General features: G+C 61.4%; 1 protein-coding gene across 1 annotated transcript in view; it reads left to right on the forward strand.

Moving 5' to 3' along the window:
- The first annotated feature begins 8,597 nt into the window (after positions 1-8,597).
- The window catches only part of BCAR1 (BCAR1 scaffold protein, Cas family member), a 36,061-nt gene continuing 31,343 nt past the window's right edge, over positions 8,598-13,315 (forward strand). Inside the window, exon 1 of the mRNA XM_041770694.1 lies at positions 8,598-8,753. Coding sequence (XP_041626628.1) covers positions 8,742-8,753 — 12 coding nt within the window. The 5' untranslated portion in view covers positions 8,598-8,741. The remainder of the gene's footprint in view (positions 8,754-13,315) is intronic.

Below are 13,315 nucleotides of genomic sequence, written 5' to 3' on the forward strand. Positions count from 1 at the left end.
ACTCACAAATTGTTCATTAAAAATAAAAACAAAAATTATCCAAGAACAGGCACTCCTAGAGACAGAAGGTAGAATGGTGGTAGCAGTGGCTGGAGAAGGGGATAAAGGGGAGTTATGGTTTAATGGAGACACAGTGTCTATTGAGGATGATGAGAGAGTTCTAGACATGGATAATAGTGATGGTTGTAGAACACTGTGCATGAACTTCATGCCACTGAATTGTACACTTAAAAAATAGTTAAAACATTGGGGGTGGCTTTTGGCTGGCTCAGTGGGAAGAGTGTGTGACTCTTGATCTCAGGGTCATGAGTTCAAGCCCCATGTTGGGTGTAGAGATTAACTTAAATAAACAAACTTTAAAAATCAGTTAAAATGGTAAGTGATACTGTTAAAAAATTCACAAGTAATGCATGTTCATTTAAAAGACATTGGAAAATAGAGAAAATAATTTTAGTTACACCAAAACCCCATTCCCTCCTCCAAAAACAGGCTCCTGTGAAATTCTGATCCACGAAGACAGAAAAGGCCCTACTTAGGAACCAGCATAGTCCAACCTCCCAATAGGCCCTCCCTAATATTGCAGGTGGTGAACAAAATCTCATCCCCCCCCCCAAGATAACCATGGCTGATACTGTGCTATCTATCCTGCCACATTTTTCCCAAGGCAAATATATGACATAAGTATAAATACGTGATTTTTTATGAAAATAGGATCTGGGCACCTGGGTGGCTCAGTGGTTGAGCGTCTCCCTTTGGCTTGGGTCCTGATCCCAGGTCCTGGGATGGAGTCCCACATCGGGCTCCCTGTGGGGAGCCTGCTTTTCCCTCTGCCTATGTCTCTGCCTCTCTGTGTGTCTCTCATGAATAAATAAATAAAATCTTTAAAAATTTTTTAAAAAGCTTTTATTTATTTATTCATGACAGAGAGAGAGAGAGAGAGAGAGAGAGAGAGGGGCAGAGACACAGGGAGAGAGGGAGAGAAGCAGGCTCCATGCAGGGAGCCTGATGTGGGACTCGATCCCGGGTCTCCAGGATTACACCCCGGCCGAAGGCAGCGCCAAATCGCTGGGCCACCGGGGCTGCCCAAAATCTTTAAAATTTTGGGAAAAAAGTAGGATCTGAACATACTTATTCGGAAGCCTATTTTTCTTCACTTAACAGTATATTGTAAATAAATTTCCGTGTCACTCTCTATCATTTGTGGTGACACCCAGGATTGGATTCTATCATATGAATATTCCATGATTTGTTCAATGTGCCCATCATTGAACATGTAAGTTGGCCTCCATGTTTTCCTGATATAAGGAAAGCTGCAAGTTACAGCCCTGTCATGTATATGTTTGGCTACTCATGAATGCATTTTTAAAGATAAATTCCTGGAATTCCTGGGTCAAAGGGTCGCTGCCTGTTAGGGTTTTTTGCCCCGTCTTGCCAGATGGTATGCTGGAGCCATACGTCATTTATAGCTATTCCCACGAACAGCAAGAGATGCCACTTGAGCTGAGTAAGAGGATTCCTGTGCTGGCCGAACTCAGCCATTGCCAGTATTCAGGCTGTGGGGCCCCGATGGGGAGCAGTTTGGGGGGTTGGGGGTCCTCCCATACACATCTAACCCCTGGAATCTAAGACTAGGCTACCTTGCCAGGCAAAAGGTGCCTTGGAGCTGTGATTAAATTAAGGGTCTTGAGATGGAGAGGTTGTCCTGGATTACCTGGGTGGACCCACGGTAGTCATAAGGTTCTTATAAGAGGGAGTGAGGAGGGCCAGAGTCAAAGAAGATGTGATGAAGTAAGCAAAGGTCAGAGGGATGTGGGGTCCCAGGCTAAGGAATGCAGGCAGTCTCTAGGAGCTGGAAGAGGCAAGGGGAGCTACCCTCCCCTAGAGACTCCAGAAGATACGCAGCCCTGCCAGCCCATTTTGGACTTTCAACTTCCAAAACTGTAGGATAGTAAGTTCGTATTGTTTTAACTCACTAAGTTTGTAGTAATTTGTGACAGCATCAACAGGAAACGAATACATCTATCTCCCTCCTGCCACCAGGTCCTGAGGTCTCATTGTCTAGGGCAAATGGTCTCTCTCTGTATCTAATAGCCTGATGACCTGAACATCGCCCCCCTCTCCAAACCAGAGCCTACCCAAGGTTCTGTGAATGGGGGACAGATGAGGAAGTGCCCTGCTCTAACCCCTGGGGCTCACTCTCTACCAGACTGTGGAATTACCCTCAGGGATACTGGAAACTGGATTTACTTAAAGTCACAGGATAAGTCTGAAGTGATGCCAAGACTGAACCCCAAGGTTTAGCCTGGAGGGCCAGTCGGATCCCCATCTACTTCATTAAGCTGAGCGTCTCTTTCTGTGCCAGTCTGACTTGCTGGCCCTGGGAGAGGTAGTCATTCACACTTGAGAATAAGATAGGACATCTAATCTGGGTACTTCCTCAGCTGTTGAAGTGGTGTTATGACAGAGTAGTAGAACTCAACTCTTAAGTTGAAAACCACGCTTGGGGTGGTAGTTCCTGTTCTCATCACTCCAGAGCTCACAGGGTCCCATTGGTCACCCCCAACCCTAAAATCTCCTAGGTCTCCTTCAAACAAGCTCAGTTCCTGTTCTCTGTAGGAAACTGCTTAACCATGCATGGCTCGTGCATGTGGCAATGATGGTCCCCGCTGATTACAAGGCAAGAGTTCTGTGTAGGTCCAGTGTCCCAACCTTTTCCTGAGTCATTCAATTGAATCCTCTCAACCACCCAGGAAGTATTATCCTCCTACAGCCCCCCCACCCCACCCCCACCCCCCCCCACCCCCCCGCCGACGAAACAGAACCCCAGGCAGATTAACTCATGCATATGCACAAAATGATTCAGGTGCAAGCAGCAGAGCAGGATTCAAACCAGGTAATCTGACTCCACAGCCAAGAGCTGCCTGGGTTGGCCTGTGGAAGCATTTGTTTGGCTTACTCAGTCAATATTTCAAAATCCAGAGATTTTATTAAAAAAACAATCTGGGGATCCCTGGGTGGCGCAGCGGTTTGGCGCCTGCCTTTGGCCCAGGGCGCGATCCTCGAGACCCGGGATCGAATCCCACATCAGGCTCCCGGTGCATGGAGCCTGCTTCTCCCTCTGCCTGTGTCTCTGCCTCTCTCTCTCTCTCTCTGTGACTATCATAAATAAAAATTAAAAAAAAAAACAAAAAAAAAAACAATCTGGATTTCTAGATTCTCTGGAAAAATGTGATGTGCCAACTGAACTCGCTATTGCCAAAGCAAGATTAGCACATGCAAGAAAATAGTGTTGGATTATAATCCAAGGTATAAAATGAATATCCACAAGTTCATACTGATATAAATAAATGAATAAATAAATAAATAAATAAATGAAGAAGAAATTTCCCACACGGAGGAATTCCAAATGTTTTAATGTAGATACTCTGCTCTCTGGAGGAGCATAAATCCTCTCTCCTTCCAAAGACTACAAAATAGAAAGCAGGGAGAAAACCTGATAGACACTGTATTAGCCACATGATCAAGGCCAACACCAACAGTTGTAAGTGGTGACAGCATGTATCCTTGATATGGTGTGGTGAGAATGACATTTTACCTCTGAGGTCTTCCTAAAAATCCATAACCCCAGTCTAACCATGGGAAAAACACCAGGCAAATCTCAGTTGAGGGACATTCCATAAACTCCCTGACCAGACTCATCAAAACTGTCAGTGTCATCAAAAGCAAGGAAAGTCTGAGAAACGGTCACAGCCCGGCAGAGCCTAAGGAGACATGACAGCTAAATGTAACTTGGGATTCTCCATGGGATCTTGGAACAGATTCAGGACACGGACAGTAGGAAAAAACTAAGGCTGTCTGAGCAGAGTGTACACATTAGCTGATGAGGATGTACCAATGTCAGTTCATCAATGATGACAAAAGCACAATGACAATGTAAGATTATCACACAGTGCCCACAGGTGCCCCCAAAGGCTCACTGTGCTGTCCTGGGCCGGGAGTCCTTCCATTAGAGAGGTCCCTCGTTACCCTGAGTGGGGGTGGGGAGAAGGAGCCACCTCCCAGGCCTTGGCCTTCTAGACATGGCAAGGCCCAGGGGACAGAGGCCTGGGTGTCCAGAGAGCTGGGGATGAAGCCTGTCTCTGTCCAGATTTACTCTGTGGCCCGGTCCAAATTCCCTTCCCTCTCAATATCAGGAACAACAATAACTGTTGTCTCCCTGGGGCCCTGGTCAGCTCTCAAGGATCCTCTTGGGGTGTTGGCAACTGCTCAGGCACCCCAGCTGTCACTTCTGCCAGTCATGAGGCCCCCAGAGCCTGTCCTCTGCGGGACTGAGTCATCCTGGGATCATTCGCCTGCTGGGGAATGGGGGATGCAGCAGGTAGGGGGTACAACCTCTAACCCAAGGTGCTGGATCTCTGCCTTGGAATAAGTGAGGGTCTTGCCAGAGATCCCCCTTCCTGTGCTAAGGGATGAGTTAGCAACACCCTCCCTGAACAAGCAGCTGTAAGCCATTCTTGGGGGTCAGAGGGAGGCAAGGTTGGAGGTCACGGCCCCATGTGCACCCCTGCCCTGGGTTTCCATTTCCCTATACCCAGAGGGACAGAGGGGGCTCTTCCCACTGCTAGCCCAGTTCTGGTCTAGGCCCCTAGAGAAGGGGCTTATGGGAGAGGACACAGAAACAGTGGGCGAAAACAATCCCGCTAAAGTAAGAGCGAGTCCAGGAAGGAGGAGCCTGGACTCAGGAGGAAGCCTCCGTGAGGGAGGGGGCCAGGGTGGGGGCTCTGAGACAAGGGGCACATATGGCCAGGAGCCCGGGCGCCAGGCTGAGCTGCTGCTCCCAGCTCAAGAGCCCCAGTGCCAGCTGTACGCAGGCGGGTGGGCACGGGCAGGGCTGCCTGCCAGATACATACACAGAGCGCCCTTTGAGGAGGTAGCAGCTGTGGCCCTGCCTGCTCCCTCCAACAATGCCTTACGCAGCAGCGGGGGGGGGGGCTCTGGGCAGCAGCGGGGGGGGGGGGGCTCTGGGCCTGCAGCGGGGGGGGCTCTGGGCCTGCAGCGGGGGGGGGGGCTCTGGGCTGCAGCGGGGGGCGGGGGGGCTCTGGGCCTGCAGCGGGGGGGGGGGCTCTGGGCCTGCAGCGGGGGGGGGGGCTCTGGGCAGCAGCGGGGGGGGGGGCTCTGGGCCTGCAGCGGGGGGCGGGGGGGCTCTGGGCCTGCAGCGGGGGGGGGGGCTCTGGGCCTGCAGCGGGGGGGGGGGCTCTGGGCCTGCAGCGGGGGGCGGGGGGGCTCTGGGCCTGCAGCGGGGGGGGGGGCTCTGGGCCTGCAGCGGGGGGGGGGGCTCTGGGCCTGCAGCGGGGGGGGGGGCTCTGGGCAGCAGCGGGGGGGGGGGCTCTGGGCAGCAGCGGGGGGGGGGGCTCTGGGCCTGCAGCGGGGGGCGGGGGGGCTCTGGGCCTGCAGCGGGGGGGGGGGCTCTGGGCCTGCAGCGGGGGGGGGGGCTCTGGGCAGCAGCGGGGGGGGGGGCTCTGGGCTGCAGCGGGGGGCGGGGGGGCTCTGGGCAGCAGCGGGGGGGGGGGCTCTGGGCTGCAGCGGGGGGCGGGGGGGCTCTGGGCCTGCAGCGGGGGGCGGGGGGGCTCTGGGCTGCAGCGGGGGGCGGGGGGGCTCTGGGCAGCAGCGGGGGGGGGGGGGCTCTGGGCAGCAGCGGGGGGGGGGGCTCTGGGCAGCAGCGGGGGGGGGGGGGGCTCTGGGCAGCAGCGGGGGGGGGGGGCTCTGGGCCTGCAGCGGGGGGCGGGGGGGCTCTGGGCCTGCAGCGGGGGGGGGGGCTCTGGGCCTGCAGCGGGGGGCGGGGGGGCTCTGGGCTGCAGCGGGGGGCGGGGGGGCTCTGGGCCTGCAGCGGGGGGGGGGGGGCTTGGGCCTGCAGCGGGGGGGGGGGCTCTGGGCAGCAGCGGGGGGGGGGGGGGCTCTGGGCCTGCAGCGGTGGGGGGGGGGGCTCTGGGCCTGCTGCGGGGGGGGGGGCCTCTGGGCCTGCAGCGGGGGGGGGGGCCTCTGGGCCTGCAGCGGGGGGGGGGGGGGGGGCTCTGGGCAGCAGCGGGGGGGGGGGGGGGCTCTGGGCTGCAGCGGGGGGGGGGGGCCTCTGGGCCTGCAGCGGGGGGCGGGGGGGGCTTGGGCCTGCAGCGGGTGGGGGGGGGCTTGGGCCTGCAGCGGGGGGGGGGGCTCTGGGCCTGCAGGGGGGGGGCTCTGGCCTGCAGGGGGGGGGGGGGGGCTCTGGGCAGCAGCGGGGGGGGGGGCTTGGGCTGCAGCGGGGGGGGGGGCTCTGGGCCTGCAGGGGGGGGGGGGCTTGGGCCTGCAGCGGGGGGGGCCTCTGGGCCTGCAGCGGGGGGGGGGGCTCTGGGCCTGCTGCGGGGGGGGCTCTGGGCAGCAGCGGGGGGGGGGCTCTGGGCCTGCAGCGGGGGGCGGGGGGGCTCTGGGCCTGCAGCGGGAGCAGCGGGCAGGGTTTCTCCGGCCCGGCGAGGCTGACCTGCAGTCGCCTTCAGACGCAGGGACTGGAGCCCCGCCAGACCGCAGGGCAGGCGCCCAGCATCCCCGGCTGGGCGGCGTGGGGGTGGGGCCGTGGTCTTCCGACGCCGGTGGGTGACCGGGAGGCGGTGCGACTCGAGGCGGCCCTCGCACGCCGGGCAAAGGTGGAGACCGCGCGCCCTCGCCGCGTTGGGCCGACAGAAAAATGCCGCGGTCCGGGGTCCTCGCCTTTAAACGCGGCCCCCGGGGAGGAGACGGGAGGGGGAGGGGCGGCGCGGGGCGGCGCATGCGCGGCGCGGCTGGAGCCGCCGGACAGTCCGGCCGCCGGGAGCGCGCAGGAGCCCGCGGGGATCCCCGAGAGCGCCGGGACCCCGCGCGGGGGGCTCTGAGCGGCGCGGCGGAGCCGAGCCCCCAGCCTGCCGGCGCCGCTGCCCGCCCGGGCCCCGGGGGCGGCGGCCAAGATGTCCGTGCCGGTGGAGTACCGGCCGCCGGCCGGCGAACCCTCTGCTGCACCCGGCTAGCGGCCTGAGACCTCGCGCCGCCCGGGGCCGCTGCGCCGGGGCGGGGGGGGTCGGGGCCGGCGGGGCGCGCCCCACCTGGGCCTGCCGGGCGGGCTGGGGTGCGCAGGGGGCGTCTCCCCCGGCCGGCCTCGCCGCCCTGCCTGTCTCCCCGTCGCTCCCGGGAGCGGCTGCCCCGGGCGCCAGGGCGCCGGGCTGTCCCCGCGGGGAGCCCCGCCGGCTTGGCCCCAGCAAACCGTGGGCCAGCGGGCCGGGCCGGCCCGCCCCGCCCCGCCCCGCCCCGCCCCCCACCGGACGGCCGGGCTCGGGGAGGGGGTCGCGCGGCTTCACCGGGAGACCCCCGCGCGGGCAGCGGGGTGAGGCCGGAGGGTCGGTGCAGCGCCGGGAAGCCCGCGGAGGCCGCTGCCTGTGGCGCTCCAGGGTCGTCGCCGGGATGGCCAGGCCGAGGCCGGCTGCCGATCCCCCCGCGGGACAGCCGGTCCCAGGGCGGCCCTGCGCCACCCCTAGCAAAGGCTGATGCCTTCACTCTGCCTGCAGTTTTTCCGCCGGGTGCCGGGCGGCCCCACTTTGCCCCTCCTGGCTTGGGCTTTCTGTCGGCACGTCACACGCTTCTCCTGGCCAGCAGGCAGGCTTGGGCAGCCCCTGCCTTCACCGCTGCACACCCAGAGGCCAGCCGCCTGGGTGACAAGTGATCCTGGCCACCATCCCCACCCCCCCCACTCCCCCTCTGCCACCAGGCCTCAGGTGCAGGCCCTAGCCCTCTTTACGATGGACAGACTGAGGCTGGGCCGATCCTGCGTCCTGCCCGGAAGGGGCGGCCATCTGCAGGCTGGGAAGCTGTGGTTTCCAGCCATTGTGTCTCTTGCTGACTTAGGGTCTTTTCGCTCTTGACAGGAGGGGGCAGTGGGCCAAAGCGCCTGGCTCCTCACTCCTGCCCCATAGCAGGGGGGGGGGGGGGGGCTCTGGCCTGCAGCGGAGGGGGGGCGTGGGGGGGCCTCTGGGCCTCTGCAGACGGGGGGGGGCTCTGCGGGCCTGCAGCGGGGGGGGGGGGCTCTGGGCAGCAGCGGGGGGGGGGTGGCTCTGGGCCTGCAGGCGGGGGGGGCCTCTGGGCACTGCTGCGGGGGGGGGGGCGCTGGGCTGCAGGCGGGGGGGGTGGGGGGGGGGGGGCTCTGGGCCTGCAGCGGGGGGCGGGGGGGGCTCTGGGCCTGCAGCGGGAGCAGCGGGCAGGGTTTCTCCGGCCCGGCGAGGCTGACCTGCAGTCGCCTTCAGACGCAGGGACTGGAGCCCCGCCAGACCGCAGGGCAGGCGCCCAGCATCCCCGGCTGGGCGGCGTGGGGGTGGGGCCGTGGTCTTCCGACGCCGGTGGGTGACCGGGAGGCGGTGCGACTCGAGGCGGCCCTCGCACGCCGGGCAAAGGGTGGAGACCGCGCGCCCTCGCCGCGTTGGGCCGACAGAAAAATGCCGCGGTCCGGGGTCCTCGCCTTTAACGCGGCCCCCGGGGAGGAGACGGGAGGGGGAGGGGCGGCGCGGGGCGGCGCATGCGCGGCGCGGCTGGAGCCGCCGGACAGTCCGGCCGCCGGGAGCGCGCAGGAGCCCGCGGGGATCCCCGAGAGCGCCGGGACCCCGCGCGGGGGGCTCTGAGCGGCGCGGCGGAGCCGAGCCCCCAGCCTGCCGGCGCCGCTGCCCGCCCGGGCCCCGGGGGCGGCGGCCAAGATGTCCGTGCCGGTGAGTACCGGCCGCCGGCCGCGACCTCTGCTGCCCCCGGCCGGGCCTGAGACCTCGCGCCGCCCGGGGCCGCTGCGCCGGGGCGGGGGGGGTCGGGGCCGGGCGGGGCGCCCCACCTGGGCCTGCCGGGCGGGCTGGGGTGCGCAGGGGGCGTCTCCCCCGGCCGGCCTCGCCGCCCTGCCTGTCTCCCCGTCGCTCCCGGGAGCCGGCTCGCCCCGGGCGCCGGGCGCCGGGCTGTCCCCGCGGGGAGCCCCCGCCGGCTTGGCCCCAGCAAACCCTGGGCCAGCCGGGCCGGCCGAGCCCGCCCCGCCCCGCCCCGCCCCGCCCCCACCGGACGGCCGGGCCTCGGGGAGGGGTCGCTGCGGCTCACCGGGGACCCCCCGCGCCGGGCAGCGGGGTGAGGCGGGGGTCGGTGCAGCGCCGGGAAGCCCGCGGGGCCGCTGCCCTGTGGCGCTCCAGGGTCGTCGCCGGGATGGCCAGGCCGGGGCCGGCTGCGATCCCCCGCGGGACAGCCGGTCCCCAGGGCGGCCCTGCGCCACCCCTAGAAAGGCTGATGCCTTCACTCTGCCGGCAAGTTTTCCGCCGGGTGCCGGGCGGCCACTTGCCCCCTCCTGGCCTTGGGCTTCTCTTGTCGCCCGTCACCCGCTTCTCCTGGCCCAGCAGGCAGGCTTGGGCAGCCCCCTGCCATCACCGCTGCACCCAGAGGCCAGCCGCCTGGGTGACAAGTGATCCTGGCCACCATCCCCACCCCCCCCACTCCCCCTCTGCCACCAGGCCTCAGGTGCAGGCCCTAGCCCTCTTTACAGATGGACAGACTGAGGCAGGGGCCGCATCCTGCGTCCTGCCCGGAAGGGGCGCCATCTGCAGGCTGGGAAGCTGTGGTTTCCAGCCATTGTGTCTCTGCTGACTTAGGGTCTTTTCGCTCTTGACAGGAGGGGGCAGTGGGCCAAAGCGCCTGGCTCCTCACTCCTGCCCCATTCTGCGGGTGAAGCAGACAGTAGGGCCCTCCTGGCAGGGCGGGGTGGGGGGGGGCGGCTTTTAATTAACCACCACCGAGTGTGGAGATGACTGGAGGAAGGTGCAAAGCGTTGTTATTATGGAATTAGAGACCTCAGCTCCCCACGCCTCCTAAGTGGTAATGCAGAGTTACAGATGAAAAAAGTAAGGCTTCCAGACTGTGCTGCTGTGAACTCCGCCCCCCTCTCCCCCGCAGCCCCTTCCTCCCCACACCTGTTCTGGTTCAGAGCATAATTGCCTCGAAAGAAAGAAAAGAAAGAAAGAAAGAAAGAAAGAAAGAAAGAAAGAAAGAAAGAAAGAAAGAAAGAAAGAAAGAAAGAAAGAAAGAAAGAAAGAAAGAAAGAGAGAGAGAGAGAGAGAGAGAGAGAGAGAGAGAGAGAGAGAGAGAGAGAGGAGAGAAGAAAAGAAAAGAAAAGAAAAGAAAAGAAAAGAAAAGAAAAGAAAAGAAAAGAAGACAGAAAATGCTTGTCAAGCCCTTCTCTGCTGTCCTGCAAAGCTCTGGATCTTTTTCTGGTCCAGGGCATCAGGGGACTCCCCCCACCTTGACCCTGTGGGCACTAGCAGGAGGGGAAGTGGACCATCTGAGCCTGGTTGAGGGCCTGGGTCTTTAGGACAATCGTGAACAGGGAATGCAACTCAGGCCATATCATAAGCTGGACGGGCTTCAATTTGGGTGGTCTGCACTTGATTTGGTTTGGCTGTCACAGTCATAGCAGAGGTCTGGGCATAGAGCTTAGGATGGCACCCAGACCTCTTGCATTACAGGACTTCGGGCAGCCTTCTTGGGCTCTGTACCTTAATGGGCCCATCTGTAACAAGTGAGGTATGGCAGGGGTATGGGGCAGGTTCCAGGTGTGACTTGGACAGACAGGCGATGCTGTGGACACCTGCTGTAAAGACCTGGAGCCCTGGCCTGCTCAGTGATGTCCATACCACTGCCAGCTCCAAGTCACTCCCCACACTCCTGCCCATAGCCACGGCCCTTGGGGGTTCTGCAAGCGGTAGACAGGGCTCTCACCATCTGCCCCCAGTGGCTGGGCTATCAGTAACCTGGTCCCCTCCTGGGATCTTGGGCAGTGTATGAGCTGGTTGGGCTGGGAGGAGAAGTTCATTTTTGTTGCTGCTGTGAAGTGTTCTGAAAATTGCTTTCATGTGCTTGCGAGTGGTGAGGCTCCTTGGAGGCTTCCCGGCTGAGCTGCCTCCTTAAGCCATGCTTTTGGAACCCAGAATGGTGACTGCCCATGTGGTGCTCACGGATGTGTTCGGGTTTTAAGCACACCCGTTCATTTGGGCAGTCTTTTCCTGGATTGGGCTGACGCAGGCACTTTGGCCCATAGAAATAACAAGACACTTCAGAATGGAATGGGAGGTGGTGGCAAGGAGAGAAGAGGTTGGGATGGGCCAGGTTGAGCCACGAGTGACTTCCTGTTAGAGCAGGGGCCTGTCTGGGGATTAACTGGTCTTACTCTGACATCTGATGGACATGGGCTGTGGGGCGTAGGGACGGGAGGGCACACAAGGTCATCTTGAGTCCCTGCTCTGTAGCTCCTTCCTCTTCCCTGAGCTGAGGGAAGTGTTCACATAGCACCTGGAGATTTACTTCCTGGCTATTCTCTGACATTGGCCTTCTACTTGGCCATGGCCTTGGCACCCCAGGCCAGTCTCTTCCCCCTGGTCAGGCAGGAAGCATTTGAAAGGAAAAGTGCTGTGCCATCCACCTCAGACCCCTGGTGGGCATTGACATGATTCACGTTTAGGAGTGACAAAATGCTGGTTGCCCCCTGGCGCTGTCAGGCAAGAGGCCAGCTTCCAGCTTGTAGAGAAGTTCCCTGATGTCTGTTCCTGCCACTCGTTTCCTGTCTGAAATGTACGCTACCATTCTAGCCTTTCTGCTCCTTTCTATTTATCTAATTTATTCATGTTAATTTAATTTTTTATTTTCCTTTTTAAAATGATTATTATCTTTCCCTCTTCTCCTCTATTGATTGATGATGGGTCCTTTGAAGGAATGAAGGTGCTGATGTGTGTGCCAGGAGCTGGGCTCTGGGCTTCACAGGCTTTGCAGCCCCACAGAAGATCTGTGTCTTGCCAGGGTTGCGTGGCCACTGAGAGACGAAGTTGGGGTGGGAACCAAATCTGGCAGGATGCAAAGCCGGAAAGTGAGCGTCATCCTGCATGGTCTCTCTAATTGTGGGGGCTGTGGCCTGTCGAGCTGTCCACAGAGGCCAAGGCTGCTGAGAGGCTGACCCTCTGCTTGTGGCTTTTCAAGTATGAGTTTGTGTAACCCCTTCGGGACCCTGGGGAGATAAGGCAGCTGGGACTGAGAGGCCAGGCAGCTTGCCCAGGGCTGTGCGGCAGGGTGGGTCTGGCCCAATGAGGCCCAGCAGTGGTTGATGGAGGTCAGTGACCCAGGTGTGGCACCTCGTTGAACCTCCCCCAGCGATCCCAGGAACCAGGGGCGGAACCAGGGGCGGCTGGCTCTCAGCCAGCCAGCACTGTGATGGGAGAGCTGGCCAGGAAGCCAGGAGGCCTGCCCTGGGCTCACTGCTGGCCTGGGCAGCCAGGCTGTAGACAGCTAGCGCCTGATGGAACGGGCTCCAAAGAGAACGGCAGGGCGGGGGTGGGGGGAAGAGGCAAGGTCCTAGTCCAGAGTCCTCCGGTCAGTCTTCGAAGCACCTGGCCTGCCCCTCCTCCCACCTGGCCTTGGCTCTGCCTGGCCTCCCTTTGCAGGAAGTGACCTCCAGCCACTGCCTCGCTCACCAGATTACTCCTGCTCACCCTCACGTGCTCGGGCGAAGGGCACCATTCTGCAGAGTCTTTGGGACTCACATCTGTGGTTGTGTGTTTATTGTCGGGTTTATTTGGTTGCTCTCAGGCTTCCTTGGGGTAGGACTCAGGCCTCCTTGGCTCCTCTATCCCTGCCTCATTGTCCTAGCTTGCCCTGGCTGCCTGCTGAGGATGTGGCACTGGGAGTGCAGAGGAGCCCCTGCAGACGGGCTTGGCATCTCGGCTGCCATCCTGGAAGCCTGCTTGGGGGCCAAGGGGGCATTCCCAGAGAGGCTGCTTGGGCCCCGGAGGACGTTCAGTGAGTTGAGGGCAAGGGCTCTAGAATGAATCATGCTGGCCTGTCTACGCCTCAAGCAGTTCCTGAAGCTCTCTGAGCCTGTCTCCTTCTCTGAATTACCGGGATACTAACGGCACTAACTCTTGGAGTTCTGTGAGAACTTGGCAGGGGTTGCAGAAAGCTCCTTCTGTTGAGGTTGTGATCTTTATCCTGCACCCCTGGCTGGTGCAGTGGCCGAGATCCACTCATGGCTCTTGTGCACTTGGCTTGGGAGAGGTGACCAGCTCTCTGTGGCCTGCCCAGTCTTCCCCCAGGGGCACTTTCTTTATCGTTGATGTTTCCAGCCAAGGCCTTAGCCTGGGGTGACCCTGGACCCTTGCCTGCTCCACCTTGCCTACAGGACCCCTGTCTTTTGAGCTTTGGATGGGCAGGTACTGGTCTTCACCCCACCAACATCCAGCTGGCCCATGGTGCTGCAGGC

This window comes from Vulpes lagopus, chromosome 10 (assembly GCF_018345385.1).
Source record: "Vulpes lagopus strain Blue_001 chromosome 10, ASM1834538v1, whole genome shotgun sequence".
NCBI classification, from domain to species: Eukaryota; Metazoa; Chordata; class Mammalia; order Carnivora; family Canidae; genus Vulpes; species Vulpes lagopus.